At 41.0% G+C, this 21,189-nt stretch overlaps 1 protein-coding gene across 1 annotated transcript in view; it reads right to left on the bottom strand.

The window, feature by feature from the left end:
• xpr1a (xenotropic and polytropic retrovirus receptor 1a) overlaps positions 1-19,959 on the bottom strand; it is an 84,199-nt gene extending 64,240 nt beyond the window's left edge. The window contains exons 1-2 of the mRNA XM_063466265.1: positions 19,425-19,959; positions 13,033-13,084 (exon numbers count right to left, since the gene is read on the bottom strand). Of these exons, the coding sequence (XP_063322335.1) occupies positions 13,033-13,084; positions 19,425-19,493 (121 nt within the window). The 5' untranslated portion in view covers positions 19,494-19,959. The remainder of the gene's footprint in view (positions 1-13,032; positions 13,085-19,424) is intronic.
• Between the last annotated feature and the right edge of the window lie 1,230 nt (positions 19,960-21,189).

Raw genomic sequence — 21,189 nt, 5'->3', positions numbered from 1 at the left:
GAATCATATCTGTTATTAATCTCTGTCTCTCGTCCACAGCATGTCTTTCATCCTGTTTTCCTTCTTTCACCCCAACCGGTCGCAGCAGATGGCCCCGCCCCTCCCTGAGCCTGGTTCTGCCGGAGGTTTCTTCCTGTTAAAAGGGAGTTTTTCCTTCCCACTGTCGCCAAAGTGCTTGCTCATAGGGGGTCATATGATATGATTGTTGGGTTTTTCTCTGTATTTATTATTGTGCGATCTACTGTACAATATAAAGCGCCTTGAGGCGACTTTTGTTGTGATTTGGCGCTATATAAATAAAATTGAATTGAATTGAATTGAATTGAAAAATTCCCTAAAAGCAAACTGTGAAAAAGCACTGAATGTCATTTTGTCAAAAGACTGAAACAGTGGTGCTGCTATAGATACATTTAGACTGTGCCATTGAAAAACCAGCAGATTTAAAAAATGCATGAATGATATATTTCCTGTATGATATCCTTCCTCAGAAAATACACCTGTGTCATGGTTTTTAAAGGGACCTCCCGCTCAAGCTACTGCGTTCACAAGATTTCCTGTAAACTTGACTTCTGACCTTAACCTTAGCAGACACCTACGGTACCAATGTGAAAATCCTACGTTGCCTCGTTCTCAAGTTATCATGTTCACAAAATTGGATTTCCACGTCACCTGACACCTGCCCACCTCGCTGGCGGGGTAACAACAACACTCTAAGCCTTTCAGGCTGAGGAGCAACAGCAGCTGAAAATGAAAATCATCATCAAATGAAGTCATCACATTAAATTCAACAGACACTGGAGGTATTAAAGCAACAACATGCTAATCAACATGCCTACAGCAAATGAACAGAAAGCATTGTTGTAGATCATTTAAATGTCAAAATTATACTTTCTGGATATTATATTCCTTTGGAGTAATCTAAGGATTACTAGTAATCTAACAGAGTAATCTATTTTGTCATGTGGTCAAAGTCATGTGACTGCAAAACCCCAGAGTGCTCTGTGCATGGCTTTACACAGTTTTTTTCTACTCTTGGATCTGTATGATGTCAGTGAGAGCAGATATTCATAATGTGGTCATCTCCACTGTCTCCACCCACCTGCTGTTCAAACCTGTTTAAAAGGGGCAACTAATCAGCATAAAGGGAGGAGTGAGTGAGACAAAAGTCTTATTTTAGGACAAATTGAGGGGCTGCACAAAATCTCAATAAATCCTGCAAAGCTACTCAAATAGAGTCCACTGCTGGAAATCAGCAACAAAGACACAAAAAGATTGTACAAAGCGTATTCAAAGCAACTATTAAAAAAACGAACACAAACACTACACTCAAATTCTGTTAAAGCCTTACTAGGGTCATCTATCTCATCCTCATCACCTATACCTGTTTTCCTTCCAACCTTATCAGGCTATCCCAGCTGTCTCAGGGTGAGAGGCAGGGTATACCAATCTGTCGCAGGGCTAACACATAGACACAGACAACCATTCCCATCTATGGGCCATTTAGAGTATCCAGTTAACCTATCCCCACTAACTGCATGTCTTTGAACAGTGGGAGGAAGCCAGAGTACCAGGAGAGAACCCACACAAACACAGAGAGAAGATGCAAACTCCACACAGATCCCCGAATTGAACAGATTGGATTGGAATTGAACTCAGGACCTTCTTGCTGCCACCGTGCCACCCTATACCTGTTTTGGTGCCTCTGTATGTGTTTGTGCTGTTAACAAGTATCAGAATACTTTCAGAGGAAAACATTATAATTCAAGAGAATGCTCGCACCCTTAGTTCTGCTTGTTCTAGGTTTATTGTGTTTGGGTCCTGAATGTCACAGGAACAAAAAAGGCCTGAATTATTCTGGCCTCTTTCTTTGGCGTCATGGTAACTGTGATGGAGAAAGTTCAACACGGCTTTATGTGCAACACTGCAATGAAACCGAAGCTGAAACAGTGGCACTCCCTCCACCCCAGTGTCTTCATGCTTTAAAAAAAACATAACTAGAATCATAACAGAAGATTTATCACAATGATATAGTTCTGCTGCGCGACATGTTGGCTGCAATTTAAAAACAAACAAACAAGTACTTCTGAGAATAGCAATGCAACAGTTTAACTCATTACACATGTGATTCAGTCTCATAAAAACCCTAACATGAAATCTACAATAATCCTCTTACAAATGGTTACTGCACATGCCAGGGGAACAATAAGCTGCTCTCTGCTCAATTGAGCTGCATACTAATAGGGTGATTATGAGACCTAATTATCAGATGGCACTTGTCAAGAAGAGAAGCCATGCAGTTTGCCTGAGGATGAAATGCAAAACAGACACAAACTGTTGTTTCTACTGAACGGCACTCGGGCGCGTCTTCCTTTTACAGCTAGTTAGAAGTCAAGAGGACAGTTTTTCAGAAGTCAAATCAAACACCATCATGGTGCAACACTGAGACGTGTAGTCAGAAATGTAACACACAGACAGGCCGCGACCCTCACAGTCGGTCAACCTTACGCACTGGATAATATTGACACGAGGCATGAATACATCAATCACATGTTGAAGAGGATATGAAATATGCATATTGCCTCAGGCCAGTGGTAGCAGGGATGGTTAGGAGGAGCAAGAATGGTGAACATCAACAACCCTGATAGGAGAGCCTGAGACAGTGAATGAGCACATGAGTGTGTGCACACAGCACGGTTGCTTTGCATTGTCTACTCTCTCCATCTCTCTCTAACATACCCCAAATGTCTGAAGTACTCTTGTGCTAATTCAGCTCTGACTGATGCTTGAAGTTGCTCTGGTGCCCTTGTGTCTGCCAGTGAGTGACAGGGCAGTTTTTGAAGACACACGGGCATCAGGGGAAAGATTCACCACATTTCCAATCTCTCACAGAGTTAATAATTCAACATTTAATATAAAAACAGACGGGCTGTCCGGGAGGGAACAATAGCTGTGAATTATTGATCTCTCTCCTGTTGTCTCCAGATTATAAGAGGATATAGTGTAAATAAGGGGATAAATTATATCTGGAGCAATATTTGTTGCCCTCTGAAATGACCTAAAATGTATTAAACTTAAATTGCGAGTTATTGCTGCCATTTTTGGGACGTAGTTAAAATGTGAAGCAAATCCAAAGTCACTGAACAAGCAAATGAAAGAGTTTGAGCTCTCGTGTCTTTTCTGCCTCCAGTTCTTTTATTTTCACACATCTTTCATTGGAGTAATTGTAACGTTTGGGAGACGAGGCTCCCCGAGGCTTTAGCTTCCTTTCCTCCAATTACCACCAATGTCACCTCCCTTTCTTTTTTCACTCTTTTTATCTGTCATTCAATCGTGGCTACCACTTCCTTCTGTATGTCGCTCTGCCCGTGGGAAGACCGAAAATAAATCTATCAGGACCACAGGAAGTACATATATGCCACCTTTGTAACCTATACACAAAAATGCAATCATGCACAGGCGTGCTGACGCCCACGGGGCCAGTTTCTGTTTACAGTGACGTGAAAAAGAACATTTCTATGGGGCTGTATGGATTCCTGGGAAAAAATAAATATGTGTATGACTTTATTGGCCTCTTATACCTCTTACAATGTTGCTTCAGTACATTGAGATTCATGGAAACTGGTTCATGCACAGCTCACTCAAGGTCCCGCTGTAGCATTTCAGTCCGGTTAAGGTCTGGACTTTAACTCCACGTTGATTCTTTTCTTTTTCATCCATTCTGTTGTCGCTGTCCTGCTGCATGACCCAGTTTGGGACAAGCTGTAGGTGTTGGACAAATGAACCTAAAATACTTTGGTATGCAGAGGAGTTCATGGTCTAGTCATTGACTGAAAGGTGCCCAGGTCCTGTGGTTCCAAAACAAGCGTCCCACCCCACTACATTTGACAGGTGATGATCAACCCAGAGCATTTTAACACCTACCCCGTTAATTCCCATGGAAGCAATAAGAGTCTACTTAATAATTCAAGGACTGATTTTGCACAGAATCCTTTCCTCACATGTACTTCACACTTTTCCATTATGATCTAGTTTTCAAATTGGTGTCTCCGTTTCCAGGTTTAGGGTTAGTAAATGTACTGACAATCAGCCAAAAGTCATCGCAGTAAGAGCTAAGAAAAGGAGACTGACCGGTATATCATCATCGTGAATTTGTGCTCTAAGCCAATCTGTGCCAGGTTCCAGTTATCTCTCCAGAGAAACGATGCAATATACTCGTCTAGTAAAGGACACTGTGTCCTCTGCAAGGCCCACATACTGTACAAACCCACCCACACCTCCCATCAAGCTGGTTGTAGTACCACTAAAATGCTCACTAAAACCTCTATAATGTGGAGAAAAATTATTTAAAAGCCAAATCAAAACGCTAAATTAAAAGAGTACGGGTGTCAAACAAGAATTGTCCTGGAAAAGATGCTTTTCCTTGTTAATAAAAAGCCCTCTCTGCCATTGAAATTTGTAGTGTACACCAAAATAATTAAGCAACAGATAATTAATGAGGCCAGTTTTTTCACCATCTACTACAGAAACGTCTGGGCTTTTGTTTTTGATTTATACAATTGATTTCACAATTGAAAAAAAGAGATATTTTCTGTGAATTAACAAAAATTATATAATATATATAATTTATATTACATAAGTCTGGACAATGAAATATCAAATTAAATAGCTATTAAACTCGTAGTTTCACTGGTCCAGGCCACTTAAGGTCAAAGTGGGCTGGACGTGGCCCACGATGTCAAATTACTTTGACATCCCTGCTGTGATTTAGAAACCACACAAACCCGGTTTAAGCAACTGTTGAAAATAAAAACTTCTCACTCTGAATCTGCAGCCAGCAAAACGTTTTTAAATAAACTGAGACGGCGCATGTTTGCAAAATCTATCTCAGAGGGAAAAAAAAGAAAAAACCTCACATATGAGAAAGTATATTCATAAAATTATAAATAAATAAAAGCAGATTAGAGTGGACACTGTGTAATGATTTGATTGGCTGTATTCTAATTAAGGACTAAAACACAGAAATACAGCAGCATATGGCCCTGCTGTCATCACCTATAGCTCACAATCACACCCACATGCTTGTAGCATGCAGCTCCTTATGCGTGTGTGTGTGTGTGTGTGTGTGTGTGTGTGCGCACATCTCTGCATGCAAATGTGCACAAGTGTGAAACCCTCTGCAAACAGTTGTATGTGAGTGCAGCAGAGACGGCATGAGAAGATAAAAACATCAAGGCGCACAGCAAACACAAGGTCGCGCGTCTCTATTCTTCTATCCGTCATCAGCAGCCAGCTTTGTGTTCTTGTTACATTTCTATCACTCAGACTGCTGAGCTTTAATCGTTGAATGCAGGACAGATGCTATTTGGGCGTGCAAATATGCAAATTGAAATCGAGAAATTCTGCCAAGCAATGCAATTGATTAAAAAAATGATTCATTTTAATCCTTTTAAAACATTTGTGTGAATCTGGGCTAGATAAATGATACGCAGTCAGCTACTCCTGATTTGCTACGCTCAGCAAAGCCTGGCTGATCTGCTGGCTGCCAGCCAAAGCTGTCAATTAAGCATTTCATCACTGATTTAAAAAATAACTCGCCTTATAACAAAGGTCAGATTATAGCGTGGAAGCCCTGCTAATGCCCAACAGATATAGTGAACCCCTGAGACGTCGAGGGATCTTTTCTAATCAAGAGAGACAGATCTCATTACAATGACATGCTTCCCATGCTTGAGATTGTTGCGATCACTCTTGCAGCTTGTTGTATATGATGTGCAGTTGTTCACATGGCAAGCAGCCAGATCATATGATGGATGCGTTATGCTTATTTAACCTTTACGTGATTGCATTCTCATTGGGGAAAAGAAGCTGCATCTCATTCGTGTGTTTAGTGTCCATCTCTGGGTTGGTGTTTCTGAAAGGTTCACATCATGTTCGTCCTCGTTTAAGTGTAAACACATATGTATGTATAAGGATAGATATGTATGCTGGATGAAGCCATTATAGGCATTAGTAGAAGCCCTCCTAACTGCATTTAAGAGGCGAGAGGGTTTCCAGGATGACCTTGTCTCCTCTGAGTGCTGCTCACCTCTCCTTCACCCCTGTCCCTCATCAATCCCCTCCCCAAAACGTGCATTTTTCCTACTGCAATCCTGTTCCTGCTATTTCTGCCTTTCTTTGCCAGTTTTTCTCCGGCACACTGCCTCTGCACCATTTGAAAAAGCCTCCCAGACTCCCCTCAAACACCTAAAATCTAAAAATACTATCTCAGCTGGAGCTGCTGCCTCTGAACTCCTCACCCTTTTCGAACATCACAACACTTGGTCCTCTAAATCAGCCCATACCTTTTCTTCTCCTCTTCGCCTCCACTTTATTCAGGCGAGATCTAATTCACTGATGAATAATGGATGGATGGATAGGAGACTTTCATCCACCATGCTTCTCTTTCTCTCGCTGTCTTTATCTTGTGGGAAGGCTATAGTGCTAATGCAGGGCAACATGCATTGGAGATGAGCCCAGGGACCTCCCACTCAGTCTGTTTGTCTGTCTGCTGCCTGAAGGATCTCACACACACACGATTTCTCAATATTATACTCTTCCAGACTGGTCAGCGACAATCCCGATCTATATTGTAATTTTCCTAAATCTTTCATTTTCATTATTGCTTCGTAATAATGACAGCAAACATAAATGTGGAGCGCTGATCATCCTTTCTTATCCCTTTCTTCATTCAGTTACCCGTCAGTTTTTTTTAATCATTCTTTACCTCAGTTCGATTCGTCCCTGACCTTGGTATAACAATCCCAGCTTTATATTGACCCTGATCCTCCTCCTTCCTCCCCTCTAATACCCTCAGAAACACCATCAAAGGACCAATCTATGAATTCACTGCTATGTCCACATTTCATTGCTTTGTATGTTCAGTGATGGTTTAAACACCCATGGAAGCCAAACCTTGCATGGGTGCTCGGACAACTGCTCGAAACATCTTGATAACAATGCAGCGTACTGTATGTGGACTAACAGTCATGAAAAAGTCTGCATGGCTCATTTCCTATAAATACCAATTGGATGTAGCAGGAGAACCGACATCGACACGTTACAGGCAGTAAAATTTGTCTGCACCGCAGATGTAAAAGATCTCCCAAGGTTTGTTCAATTTATTCACAGTTGCATATCTCAGCGTTGCCCCATTTACTTTTATTTGACTTCACATATCTGCTCAGGTGGCGCCCAGATTAAGGACCTAAATAAATAAATAAAACCCCAACCCCCACAAAATCCCAGCAATTAGTGCTTGGAAGTGAGCACAAGCAGCAGCTTGTCAAAGAGCCCATCAATAATGCAGGTGGGTGTGAGACCACTGTCCTGATGAACCCTTCTGCCCGTCTACCTGTCTGTCTGCATGTCCATCTGGGTCTCTTCCTTTCGACTGCTTCTATCACCTCCCGCCGTCCTGCCAGCACCTGTTTTGCCTTTTTCACAAGGCGCAGTATTGTCTGTTATGTCTTTTGGGCATGCATCCTTGAGTTGCAGTGTTGTTGTTTTTAAAACTACTGATCAACTATCGTTACGTGCTCAAAAAAATGGTGCTCTTTCAAAGATCTTAAGGTACTTGCCAAACATGCCATGTGAGTGGAGTGCGTCACAGACTCCTCGTTTAATCCCAGACTAACGCTGGTTGAGACAGGCAAGAACTTTAGTGCTGGGCCGTATTATTACTATCATATTTTACAGTTAAATCACAAAAAGGATTTGCATGACAAACTGGACCAAAGTGGGTCAGGTTTTGGTCCAGTGTCTTGCAAAAGTAACGCACCACTGCTGAGGTGAAAAGAACAAAGACAAAACATCATTTTTAAAGCACAGAAACATGTTTGGAAACAAAAGTTACAACTACACGCTAAGGCGAGAAAATTGCACAAATTAGAAAGTCATTCGACGCAGGGGGCGAGAAAAGACTTGAGCGGGGAACAACAACAGTAATAACAGCTGCTGCTCCATCGCATACGCAAGCAGAATAACAATCAGCGCAGGCTAGCAGCTTTCCGACTAACCTCTCATCATGGTCGTCGACAACAGCAGGCAAAATGGCGCGCAAGCAAACAGCTTAGGCAACAAAGGTATAGTGGAGATGTAGCTGTGATTAGTGGAGCTGCTTTTATTACACAGATGAAGCACGAAACACCAACAACTACACAAAAGTGATGATTACAAAGTGTTTGGAGCCATGAGACTGCTGACAGATGTGAAGAGCAATGAGTTGCTGTACTGCCCCATGTTTTCATCAGTATATGAAACTAAAAAGAAATGAAGAAAATGATCATCCAAGGGAAGCATGGCAACAACAGACTGACACACTGGAGAGGTGAGAGGGAAGCTGTGACGCTGTGGTAGAGGTATCAGGGCTCGAAGAATAAGAGTCAAGCTAATGAGTGACTGAAAGATTAAACATGATTCATAAATCTGTATCTGTAGTGTTGTGTAGTTTATGTTCTGTTATATCTTAGTCTTTGTCTTTGCAGCGAAGCTATGAAAGTATGAAATGAGGTCTGAGAGTAGTTTCATACAGCTCTTTGAGGAAATGACAAGCAGCATGATAACATCTCAGCAAGAGATTCATCATAAAGAACCTCTGACTGTCTTCCTTTCAGCTGTGCATTGAATGAGCCGTGGCTGCAGAAGTATCACATTTCCTCATCAGCGATCGACGACTGACTATGATTTGAATATCATATATACAACATGAGAAGTTTTAGTGTTCACTCGTGGTATGTTAGGGATGTTTAATTAAAGGTATTCCCACAATTTCAGCACAAATAAGCACCTTTCAGCACAGCAGGCTAGAAGTAAGAGGTTACATAAAAGCTTCTTTTTTCATTATTAAGGTGAAGCAGTTCATTTCACCACAAAGAAACAGTGCAGGCCTTTTCACAAGGCTGCGACACGACGCTCTTTATTTCATTGGATAAAACATGGAAAGTCCTGAAGTTTGAATACCACAGCGGAGCAACAAATCTGAAGTGAAACCTTAAGTGCAGAAGGCGGTTAATGGTTTCGGATGCAGTGTAACACAAGAAACAATTAGCTGACTTGTCTTTGGTCTCATTTGTTCATTCAGAAATTGTAGTTCAGGAAAAATCTGCTCCCCTGAGTTATGAAGTCAATAATGTGCAACCCCATTTCTTTTATCAGACCCCACGTGTGCTCGTGATGGTAAAAGGGTGCCCCGCCAGATTCTCAGTGTTTCTCCAGCCCCCCTGTAGTCGAGCCCTGCACAGATACCATCACACTAATAGACTGCCCATTGAGAGAGTGCAGGAGGAAGGACACAAAGGAGGAGTAAGTGAATGAATGAGTGAGTGAATGAAACACAAGTGAATGACTGTAAGGAGCAGAAAACGTAACACGTTATAAATTACAGGCAACCGTGGCATGTGATCATGGCCAGGGATATGATGATGATGATGATGCAGAAATAAAGAAAAGCTGTGTGTTTAGTATCTGGGCCCATTGTTCTCAGATCTCTGTAAGAACCAGCAGCCTAATTGAATTAGATCGTGGCACGACTCACTGTGATGGCTGGAACAGGGAGAACCAGAGAGCCAGCCAGCTGTTCTCCTTTCTCTGTCTCCCCGTACAGGAGCAGACTTGTTTTAATTACAATTATTCCAGGACCAATGAGAGATGAAAGGAACGAGAACAAAGGCCCTAACGAGGGGTGAAGGGTCACAGTATCAGAGACGCATTAATGCGCATGTGTTGGTGCATGCCATTTTGCAACAAGATCCTTTAATTAGTGTACATCCGTCCTGCTGAACTGAATGATAACCGAGTGAAAATGAAAGTGCATTATTCTGTGGCACATTCCTTTGGTGGATCTCTGAGTGAGGGAATTTTTTTAATAAATAAATAAAATTAACCACACGTGACACAGCCTACCAAATCCTGCTTCAAACTGTAGCACTCCACGTATTTGCTGGTCATGTGCTGTCACAGATAAGTGATAAGTCTGATAAGTGATGCAAAGGCCGTGACAGAAGCTTCAAAATGTCTGTTCAGTGCAATGTCTATGTTACACAGCTCTATCAGGTACAGCAGGGCGTCTAGTGAGAAAGCAGAGCGGGTGAGCAAGTAGTCATAACCCAGTAAACTGGTTCCCTCAGGCGAGGATTCATCTGCCGAATACCAAAAAGCTGCTTTTTATAAAGACTGAGGCAGAGACAGAGAGAGAAAAGCAGAGCGAAGCACATCAGGAAACCAAATCCTAATATTTCCCTTTCAACTTATTGGAAATCTTCATTTATAACACTTTCTGATGAGGCTCCATCGAAAAATAGTTTATATGCTGTAATTACATTTAACATTATTAATTAACTAGGCCTTTATAGATCAGTTATAAGTCACAAATTAAAACCAACTTTTCTGCTGTCAGGGATTGGAAAATTCTCCTCCAACATTAAAGTGATGAAGGTTTAATGTTGGGCTTGACATTACAATGACTGCAATTCATTGTTAGCTACTCTACACAAGGAATGTCAACAAATGTGCTGCTCAGATACTAAGCAACAGTAAATATTAGTATCAGCTAAAGACTCGAAACACTGATGAAGTCTTTGAGGAATTTCCGGAGGTCAGTAGAGCTCCGGTGTCAACGACAGTCAAGTTTTAGACACTTATTATAAATATTAACCCCACACAAGTTAATGTTAGGAGTTTAACACTTGGCAACTACCAGGCAGTAATATTAGCCTTCTATTATTATTATGGTAGCAGCTAGTGCTCATGATAACACAGTAATGTTACTGTGCAATCTATGTAGCAACGTTTACTGAGGCTATTTAATCAGCGTTTAAAATATGGAGCCAAGTCACCAGAAGCACAACATCAGCTTCAATCTAAAAATACTGTCTCTTATTTTTTGCACCACTGAAGAGAATCTTAAAATATTTTCAATATATACAACATAAAGTGAAATTACAGTACTTTTCTTGCACTACATCAGCACGTGACACCACACTTTAACTTCCATAAAGTGGTGTAATTGTATCTGGGTATCAGCGTCGAGTTTCATGCACATTTAGACTTTATTTCAGATGTTAAAAATGCAACAAATACATAATTTGGCCTTGCTAAATATATTCTGATCATCGATTATGTGATAGCAACCAAACTATCTCTATCAGCTGGTCTGTGTGCTGCACACATGCGACGCTGCCATCATGGACGTGACAGTAAGAAAGCAGATGGTGGGTTGACTTCTCGCTCCTCCTGTGCACGTGGAAAAAGTCTTCAGGAGTAACCTACATAACTGAAATCTGATCCTGGTGTTAAAGCCACCACAGCCTTATAATGCTTTTATATGAAATCATTAAAACAAAAAGCTATAAAAGTCCAGTCGGTCTATTTTTTCTGATGTCATTAGGCCCCAGTCTGAACTAAATCACATTTGAAAGTTTTCAGTACAGGAGATGTGATAAAAAAGTGCTACGATAAGCTTTTATTTTATACCACATCCTAATATTGTTTCTGTTATGAAAAGTCAACGGCCACAGGAGAGCGTGCTTTTCAGGGCTCAATAATGCCATTTGTCTCCGCCGCCATTTTCATTATGGGCTCTCTGGCTTTCCCAGCAAACACAACTCTGCCACAGACTTTGACTCTCGCACACATCACACTCTTTTCTTTGCACGTGCTTGCTGCAAAAATGAGCGAGGAGAAGACAAATCACTTTGATCGAGCAGGGAACTCTGTCACAATGATATCACATGGATGGCAGAATATAATTTTGAACTGATCGATCGAGCCCGTCGCTTTTCATAAGACATGCTCACCTATCTTGCGTCAAGTTGACAGCGGTAGAGCGCAGTGACCCATGAGTACAGCTCAGACCTGAGACAGGAAATAATTCATCATCCACATCGAGGCTGCCTAGCCGAGCTAGCAGCCTCAGGAGACGCTCTTAAAGGGAGAGTCTGAGCTCGACTGCTAACAAGCAGGGAATATCACTGAAGTCAAGAATACTCACACAAACACAGGAACTACTTTATGTAGTTTTAAGTAGAATTCTTATTAGTATTATAAATAATAAATGTCTAGAAATGAGTCAAAAATAAAGTCAGCAAATATCTCAGATTGATTTTTGAGTCTGAAGCTGACAGAGATGGAGCGCTCTCATCATTGCAGTCTCAGCACCTGTCACATCTTTGTCATTCACAGATAGTCAAACTCACATCCACACCAAACCCACTCAGCAGGAACACAGCAAAACACTGAATAAGAAAAAAAATCCCTACACAGGCGCACGAGCTGCACCCAAAAGCTGAATCTACTTCAGCCGCATCATAAAACTCGGATGTTCCCCAGATGAAAATCAGAGTTTTCCTTCCATGTTTTTCATCTCGTTGTCCCACCTGAATTGGCTCAGCGATCCACCAGCGGGGCTCGCCCCACAGTTTAATAACCACAGCTCTCACAAGTGTTTCATGTCACATCATTAAGTACACCCAAACCCTGCAACTGAAGAAAGTTGTTTACACCACAAACTGGTGTCTAAAATAAAAACAAATGGTTTACATTCTTTCCCACACTACACACACACTCTGAGGCCAAAGAGTAATTATAGCTGGCAGCCTTCCTGCTATTTGGTGCACTGAGTGCCGCTGGCCTTCTCAGTTCTGGTCTTCCTTGTTAACCATCGTTGCTTAGGATTTTTAGGGTGTTTGAACGCTCTCTGTTTACATTATATGAATATAAAACAAACAGTAAAAAAAAAAAACTTTGACTAAATGCTTAATTTACTCCTCAGCCCTCTTCTCTTTGCATGTGTTTATTACTTTAAACAGGTTAGCTAAGACCTTGTTAAGTCACAGACTGAAGTGAGTGGCAACGTGTTAGCTGTGATTTACACCTATTTTTAGCAGGGCTGTTATTCTGGGGATGCCCAAAAAGGGGGTACATAAGTGTGTGTCTGGGAGTGTGTTTTCTTCTGTCTGTGTGTCTGGATTTCTTTATCCACATAGGGAGCTTCCTCACCTTCTATAGATGGAGCTTGGTCCTGGGCAGCATATAGCATATCCTTGAATGCCTGATGAGAAAGGAGAGAAAACAAATATGAGTGTCTGCAAACAACAAAAACAAAAAGCTGCTTTGAGCAAAAGACATTCACAATTTCACAGAGCCTGTGATTTCACAGAGAGGGCTGCACATGTGCAAAGTGACTGTGGTTTGATGTAGATGGGATGATAAACAGCTAATTGCTTGAATTACCTCATTATCTAAAATCCCATCAATTGTAAAGGTGTGTTTACAGTAGATAAATGGGGTGATTAGAATAAACCATAAGGTGCCACAAAATTGTTAGAAACATCTGCATACAGAGGAGAAGGACCTTAAAAAGGACCTCAAGAGCTATTAACTAAATTTCAGTAAAGACCAGGCAGCTGTTAACATAATACACAAAGTCTGCACAGCATAAGCTTCATTTTAAAATGTCCCACTTGTTGCTACATTGTTGTGTTTGTTACTCTGAGCACTGTGAAATCATGTGATTATACATTAAAACACATACAAACCCCAAACCAAAGGGATATGAGTATACCCAACCCTGCCCACTACCTCTCACATAGTCCAGCCCCGCTCCAGGAAAAGTTTTCTTGATAACATTTGAAATTTACAAGATGGAAAAGATTACTTTTTTAGTGAATTTTGAGTATGAGAAATTTGTAAAACACTGGGGAAAATGGCTCCGCTATGTGAGTCCTATAAGGCTTCTTTGTTTGTGTGTTTTGTTTTTCTCTTCTTTTTCTTTATTTTTTTTTTCATACTTATGTGAAGAAAAGGAACTTGAAGTGATGGTGGTCATCCAGACTACTGTATATATGAGTCTAAGAACAAAGGAAGCCATCAATTACTGTACATTTCATTTTATTTTTTGCATAACTTCAATAAACACTTGAATTAAAAAAAAAAGAAAAGTTTTCTTGAAAGACGGATGAATACAAAAGAATGACTCAATGGACAGAGCACAGGTAGCACCTTTTATCCAAGGGTTCAGAAGAAACCCACGCACTATCACAGAGGTCTGTGCATCCTGTAACCACCACTGCTCTCTTCTGAACATGCAAAAACTGCACAAAAACATTCAAATCATTCGTAGCCTTTCACATTTACCCTTTCTGAAGCCCTCGCTGCATTCAACAAGACTTACTGATGCTTATTTTCACTAGCACATATATTGATCTCCCTTTAGCCCATCAAAGAGACTCATTACAGAACAAAAGCAGTGCTCTTAGGTGAGCCTAACTAGATCTAGTCAGTATATCTGAGCCTCACCCACTAACTTGGGCTCATTGCCAACCAGAGAGGTGACATTCCACGTCCCTGTGGCCAAACTCGTCAACTGGGAATTGGATGCCAGGACCTCTGCTCCTGACTGCCACCTGATCCACATAGCACTAAAAGCTATGGCCCCTTCTGCAGGTATTGAGCCCACCGGAGGGCAGAAGCTGGGCCCAAGACCCAATTTGGAGCAAATTAGCCCCAACTATACAGATACTGGGATCATCAAGCAAACCCCATACACAACAAAGAGGCAATTCACAGAGAGACAGTGGTAGTATAAAACATAATTGCCCTATGACTATATTATAATGTGACAATTTATGAAATAAATAATTAAAGGAATAGCAGATTGACAAAAGCTGAGAGACAAACTGGCAGATACAAAGCAGAGATAGCAGCTGTGGTTAAATGGGGTCGCTCCTTTTCAGTGAGACTGATCTTGAAGATAATGGAAACAGACGACTGCATGCTGGCTCGTTTGAACATTTCCTCATAACTTTTTTCACAATAAGGACATCTTTGTAACCAAACTGCTCCAGAATAAGAGGAAAAAAGGAAATTATCATTTTGGACTTTTCTTTAAAAAAAAGTTAATTAATTGTGAAGTAAAATCTAAGCTTTGCACCAAATTTCATGTTTCAGGTAAAACATAGGTGCCAATATACTGTGCTGTCATTATCATCTCTGTCTGGGTTCAACATGGGAGAGACAGAGAGGACTGTGAGGACTCCTGAGTGTGTGTGTGTGTGTGTGTGTGTGTGTGTGTGTGTGTGTGTGTGTGTGTGTGTGTGTGTGTGGGTGGAAACCACTCAGAAATCCAGTGCATTAGCCGAAGCCTGGACTGTTGATACTTGATACTAAGTTCCTCTGTGAATTATATGCAGTGAGACTGCAGCTCTGGAGCCTAATCCTGGAGGTAAACATTTCTTTATGCAGCATTCTCCCCATTTTGTCTGATTAAAATCACAAAGGGACCAACTGTGGACACACACAGCTCGCTGATGTCCAGTTAATAACTAACAGTTAGCAGCTGATATGGTCAAGTGATAGGTGGGAAGTAGAAGTACAGATTCAGATGGGGGGGGGGGTTTCATTAAGGTGGAGGCATTGCCATGGCGATGGCTGTGACGGGAAAGGGGGGGCAGGGTGTCTCTTTGGGGAACGGAGATAAATTTGCAGTAATCATTGGTGAAACCTGTAGACAATAACTAAGCCAAAGCTTTCAGGGCCATCAGTTAGAATTACTAAACATTAACATGACGATGTGGCATACTCACATCTGAGATGGGCTCCAGCCGCCCACCCCCCATGACCCTGCACTGGATAAGTGGAAGAGGATCAATGGATTCAGGGATGGATGGATGGATGGATGGATGGATGTGGACTTTAATCCTTTAAATGCTGAATCATGTTGAGAGGAAACTAGCCAAAATATTTGGCCAAATCATTGCTCTACGATGCTTGAGATCGTGCTTGAGGAAGTGCGGAGCGTACATTATTAGTCTGACGGGATCTATGGATCACTTCAATCTGCAGCTCAGCGTCTGAGTGGATGCCTGCATGTAAAGCGAACATGGGAGAAGAGGATAAAGGGAGGGGAGGAGGGGAGCAGAGGGCAGGTCTGGTCGGGGACCAGATGTCCTCCCAGTGGGGGAGGAACGATGAGGTGAGGATGCAAGGAAGGAGGGAGGTATAGAGATGGGGCCTCTCAGCAGTTGCCATGCCATGCCTGTTGTATACATAATGTTCATATTGTTGCGCAGTGCTGATAAATCATACTTTCACTGAACAGCGTACAGTTACGTTTCTGTAATGGCTACAACGACACAAAGCTCGCTGCACTTGTTTAGACCTTTAAATCACTCAGATTAATTACAGAAAGACAAGACTTGACCTTTGAACAGTCACTGAAATCACACACATCCCTGTTATTCTGCAACACTTTGCTTGTTTGAATTGTAAATGTGAGTCTCTGCATGCACTCTCCTCCTCCTCCTCATCTAAGCTTACATGAGTGATTAGGCTGCAGAGCTAAATGCAAAAGTGTCCTTGTTCTCTCGCCCACACACATACACGCACACACCTGAATCACTGTCCTTCATTTGTTCTTATAACTGTGCTGCTCAATACAGCTGCCAAACACAATTGTTACTTACTGTCTACATCTTACCTGCGCTAATATATTCAAGTTTGAAAAACTCACTAAATTGTACCTGTTGTTGCTAAGATTTCCAGATTTGTTGCATTACATTTAAAGGGAAAAATCTTATCAGGCTGCAGTTTGGCATAAATCTGGGGTTGGCAGGACATACACACCTCCATATCAAACAGCTGTTTAGCATACAGGTTTATAACTGCAGTCCTACAGGATAAAGCAAACACCTAATTGCCCAATCACTCAATGCTTCCACATTTGAATGAGGTGCATTACTAACTAGAGCCTCTATATGCTGGAACAGCCACTTTGCTGCATCCTTTTCATCTGCATAGAAACCGGCTGACCAATCTAAATGGGCGCCACAGTTTTGCACACAAAAGCACGCTCTTTAAAAAAAAAAAAAAAAAAGAATAAAGTGTGAAAACTGCGCAGCAGGTTAATGAGTTCAACCAGCACAAAAAGCCAAGAACATAACTTCAAACCACAGTCAGTTTGGATGAGACTGACTCGAATGCAGCATAAGTGACAGAATGAGCAGAAGTGTCGCGGCTTCTACATGGATTAACGATGAAAATGACCCGTGCTGCAGGAATTATGTCAGTGTGTCATTGTTACAATGCAACAGTTGCATCTGTGTGCAACGGCTTCACCAAAACAACAGCCCACGAAGTGATGCAGCTTGGGTTGCATCACAGCAGCATATCAAAGCTTTTGCATCTCCCAGAATAAAAAATTCATTTCTGCTTCATCTAAGTGACTCACTTCACTGAAGTCAACCGAGTTCAGTTTAGCTTCATGTTTGGTCCTATCTGCCGACTTGTTTCAGAGGAAAATCCAGTTCTTCTAATGAAGTGTCCATCATCTATAGGTGTGAGTCCTCTCCCACCCCGCCCACTCAGTGTGTGTTCACAGAGGTCGCACAAAGACTGAAGACTCCCACAATGACATAAATACACAAACACATTCTCGGTCAACAAACTATATATAATTCAGATCGGAGCAAGAGTATAAAGTGCAGACACAGGAGAGCAACTCTCCTACATCATTTAAAAATAGCTTACATATGTGACGAGAACATGTTTGTAAAGACTGTTTTTTTTTTAATGGTTAAAAAATGTAAATACTAACTCCCGGCTACATGAGTCAGTCATCAGTAATCAATCACAGCTGTGTTTTAAAGGATTTATCATTCGCCTTTCAGTTCTCATGTCTAATTTCTGGATCACACGCAGAGACGATAAGAGTCGATCACTGAATACAATAAAGAAAAAAGGACATTTTATAGAACTCAGCTGGCTTTAATAATGTTTCTTCCTTAAGTGCATTAATATTATCAACTTAAATGTCAAATTCAAGATTATGTCCCAGAAAAGAGCAACCATAAAACCAACACTAATCACAGAGAAAATATATCATCCATCTCAGGTCATCGAGTGCTGCACTGAATAGTGGAGGTGTAAAATGGCTGGTATGGCCATGCATCTGTCCCTGGGCTTCAGTGTGCTTCAGTCTGTACATACAAAGACAACATACTGCACTCGCATGCATGTTAATCACCATTTTTTAATTTTTAAATAAATTTTCCCAGGTTTCCCAGGTATGCCTATTCATTTTTTCTTCCCTTTTAATTATAGTGTCCAAAGATGTTTTCATTACACAACAATGACAGCATATCATGTTGTCAAGAGCAAGAGATCCAAATGTCTGCTGTACCAACAGACCAGCTTAACATCATCATTCAGGGCAGGATACCAAAATAAAACCAGCGCACTGAGCTTCTGTTGAGTCTGGGCTGCTGAGGGTGAAGAGAACGGGGTCTTTGTCTATAATTCATAGAGTCAAATGGAAGTGAGCAGTCTGTCCTGTCAATGCATGTCTGCACTAAAGCTCTCACTGTAGAGCCAGCAAGAAGTGGGGTGTGAAATTAAAATACTCTTCAAGTAATGTACAACACTCAACAACAAAAAAGCATGTGTGCACACAAAGATGTTGCTCTAAATCAACAGATATCAAAACCAGACAGGTAAGACGAAGCCCTGCAGGTTGATTCACAGACAGCTATTCCTGCTTGACTGAGAAAAATGATAATAAACATCATTTTAGTCTCAAAGTCTTGCAAAAAAATATGCTTTTTTCTATATTTTTGATGCTAGCAAAAACAAAGAATCATTAGAAATGTGAAATTTTTGGAACACATTGCACTCAATTGGTGGAAGAGATATAACCTTTGTCTTTAGTTAGAGTAATGAAAATAAATGTTAATAATTTAAGGAGGTGATTTTTTTTTTTTGGGATGAGGGGGGGGGGGGGGGGGGTGTCTTTGGACAAAGAGCGTCTTTTATTATTATTTTTTAACAATGCACCATCAGTTAACATGATGATAAAAAATGATGTCACAGAACAAAAAGAAATGTTGAAAATTGGGTTGTTTTGCAAAGAAATGTGAAAAATAAACACAAAGACAATCTTCAGTTTTTAGTTTTGTGTAAAGCTCTCCATAATAATATTTCTATTTAGAATTGTTAAAATAAAGAAAATAATAATAACTTTAATTTTTTTCCAGAGTATGAAAAGAACTGTTTTTTTTTAATCAAACAGAGTTTTTGTGTTTATTTTCATATGTGTTAAAATCAACAAACAGCAATAACAAACGCTGAATGCTCCCCATGGCTCTTAACAACCGCAGTCAATTTCCCCTCCATAAACAATAGGCATCCCTTATCTTTCCCGTCGTTTATTGCCCTCAGGAGCAGGCTTTACTGAAACTGGAAAAAATAAATCAAACTTAAAACACTTTACATTTTTCGCTTAGTTAATCGCGACTCTTTTCTTCCAGTTTCCTTAAGCGCTATGAAAGCAGGTTCGTTTTGGTCAACGTCCGTTTCCACCTTAAATTCATTTTAAATAAACATAAATTCTGCTTTACCTCATACTGAAGATACTGTTTCCTCCACTCTGGAGTGATATGGGACGAAAGATGCTCCGCGAATTTCATTTTGCCGGAACAAGTGTCCCCCTCAAAGCTCCGTTAAATCCGAGCGCGGCTGTCCCCTTCCCCGTCGACGCGACTTTTATTATATCAGTCAACTTGCTGGCTCAACATGCGGCGCGTCAGCCCGGCACACTGCGCTCCTGCTCACTCCACTTCTGGCTTGTCCCGGTCTGCGCACTCCCTGCAGATCCCGTCCCACATACTATTTCATGGGAGGGACAACGAGAACAACAACAGTGGCCTCCCTTTAACAGGTGGTCGGGCGACAGGTTACTGGAGCCGGTGAAAGTGGCTCAGTGACTTTGCTCGGTCCCTCCCTGGGCAAGTCTGGGGACACTGCGGTCCGCCATCGCTATGAACCACTGTGACGTGGTTGCGTCAGCAGAGCGCGCAGTGTAACTCGGACACTGTTGGGACCTCGTGAAAATTGTTAGTGGTGCACCCTAGGACCCCTCACAGTCTTCGCTTCACTTTATTTCCTTTGGGGTTTTGTACAGTAGAGAGACAGCTGTCTGCTGTGCGTTTCTACGAAAAGAAGAAGGAATAAAGTTACACTCCTAAAGTCAATGTGATACTTTTTTAAAGATATATAAATATATATTTAAACTGACCAACCAACAGTAATAACTCACTTAAAACTTATACAGTTTTTTGTTTAACTAATACGTGTCTGTGAGGTTTATCTCTCTGTCGTGTGAAGAAAAAGCAGATAATATGGCAGAAAGTCACGTAGACAACAAATTATACGCACTTTGATGCTTAATGTCAGCTGCTTGTAGCTTCCGGTCTAAAAACAGGTTCACAAGAACACGATAACAGGCTACCACTAGCTTTGTAAAAAGATACTCATTAATACTGTTAATATACTGGGAAGTTCCCCGTGTTTACCGCATATGAAGTAGAACAGAAACAGAAAGATACGAACCAGAAATAATTCGGAAGTTGAGCTTTTTCTCAAAGAGAAAAAACGTTTAATTTAATAGAAACGTTATTGATTTAAGCTTAGGCTACTCGATTATTTCTCAGCTGAATCCATTTTCGTCCGGGTGAACGTGGTGAGCGAGATCATGTACTTGGGATAAAAAGTGCCAAACGCAAAAATAAAACATCTATGTGTTAATAGCACCATCTGCTGGACACGATATGTTAATACATTGTTTTCACAAAGCTGAGTGTTGCGGCAGGTGTCGCAAACATTCAGGTTGATTAATATGTGCTGCAGTAGAATCCAAGTAGAATTTAAACATTTATAAAAAATGTGGTGGACAGAAAAACGTCGTTAAAAAGTTTTAAATTGAGGCCCTTTAAGGGTTTTTCTACCCGAACGAATGTGAATGGAGTTTGTTTTAGAACTTAGATTTTATGCTATTTATTTATCCATAACTATTGTTGCAATTCATTACTGCTCTTTTTTAAACTTAGTCTTTTTAAACTGTATTGCTTATTGCACTGTAGAGGCTGGTGAGAAACAGTATTTCGTTTCAGGCTGCGTAACACCATAGCAAATGTCAATAAACTTCTTGAGTCTTAAAATTAAGCTATTACCTTCTTGTCTGTAGTTATCCTCATTTTAGGATAATGAGAGTCCCCTATAAAATAGAACCCATCGCATGCACACATCACACACTAAAATGTTCTACCAGGAAATGTCTGTGATGGAGTATACAGTGCTGCGCAAAAATCTCGAGAATGGATAAGG

Source organism: Pelmatolapia mariae, linkage group LG23 (genome assembly GCF_036321145.2).
Source record: "Pelmatolapia mariae isolate MD_Pm_ZW linkage group LG23, Pm_UMD_F_2, whole genome shotgun sequence".
NCBI lineage: Eukaryota > Metazoa > Chordata > Actinopteri > Cichliformes > Cichlidae > Pelmatolapia > Pelmatolapia mariae.
Note: the sequence above shows the minus strand (reverse complement) of the source record. Positions and strands in the feature narration are given on the sequence as shown.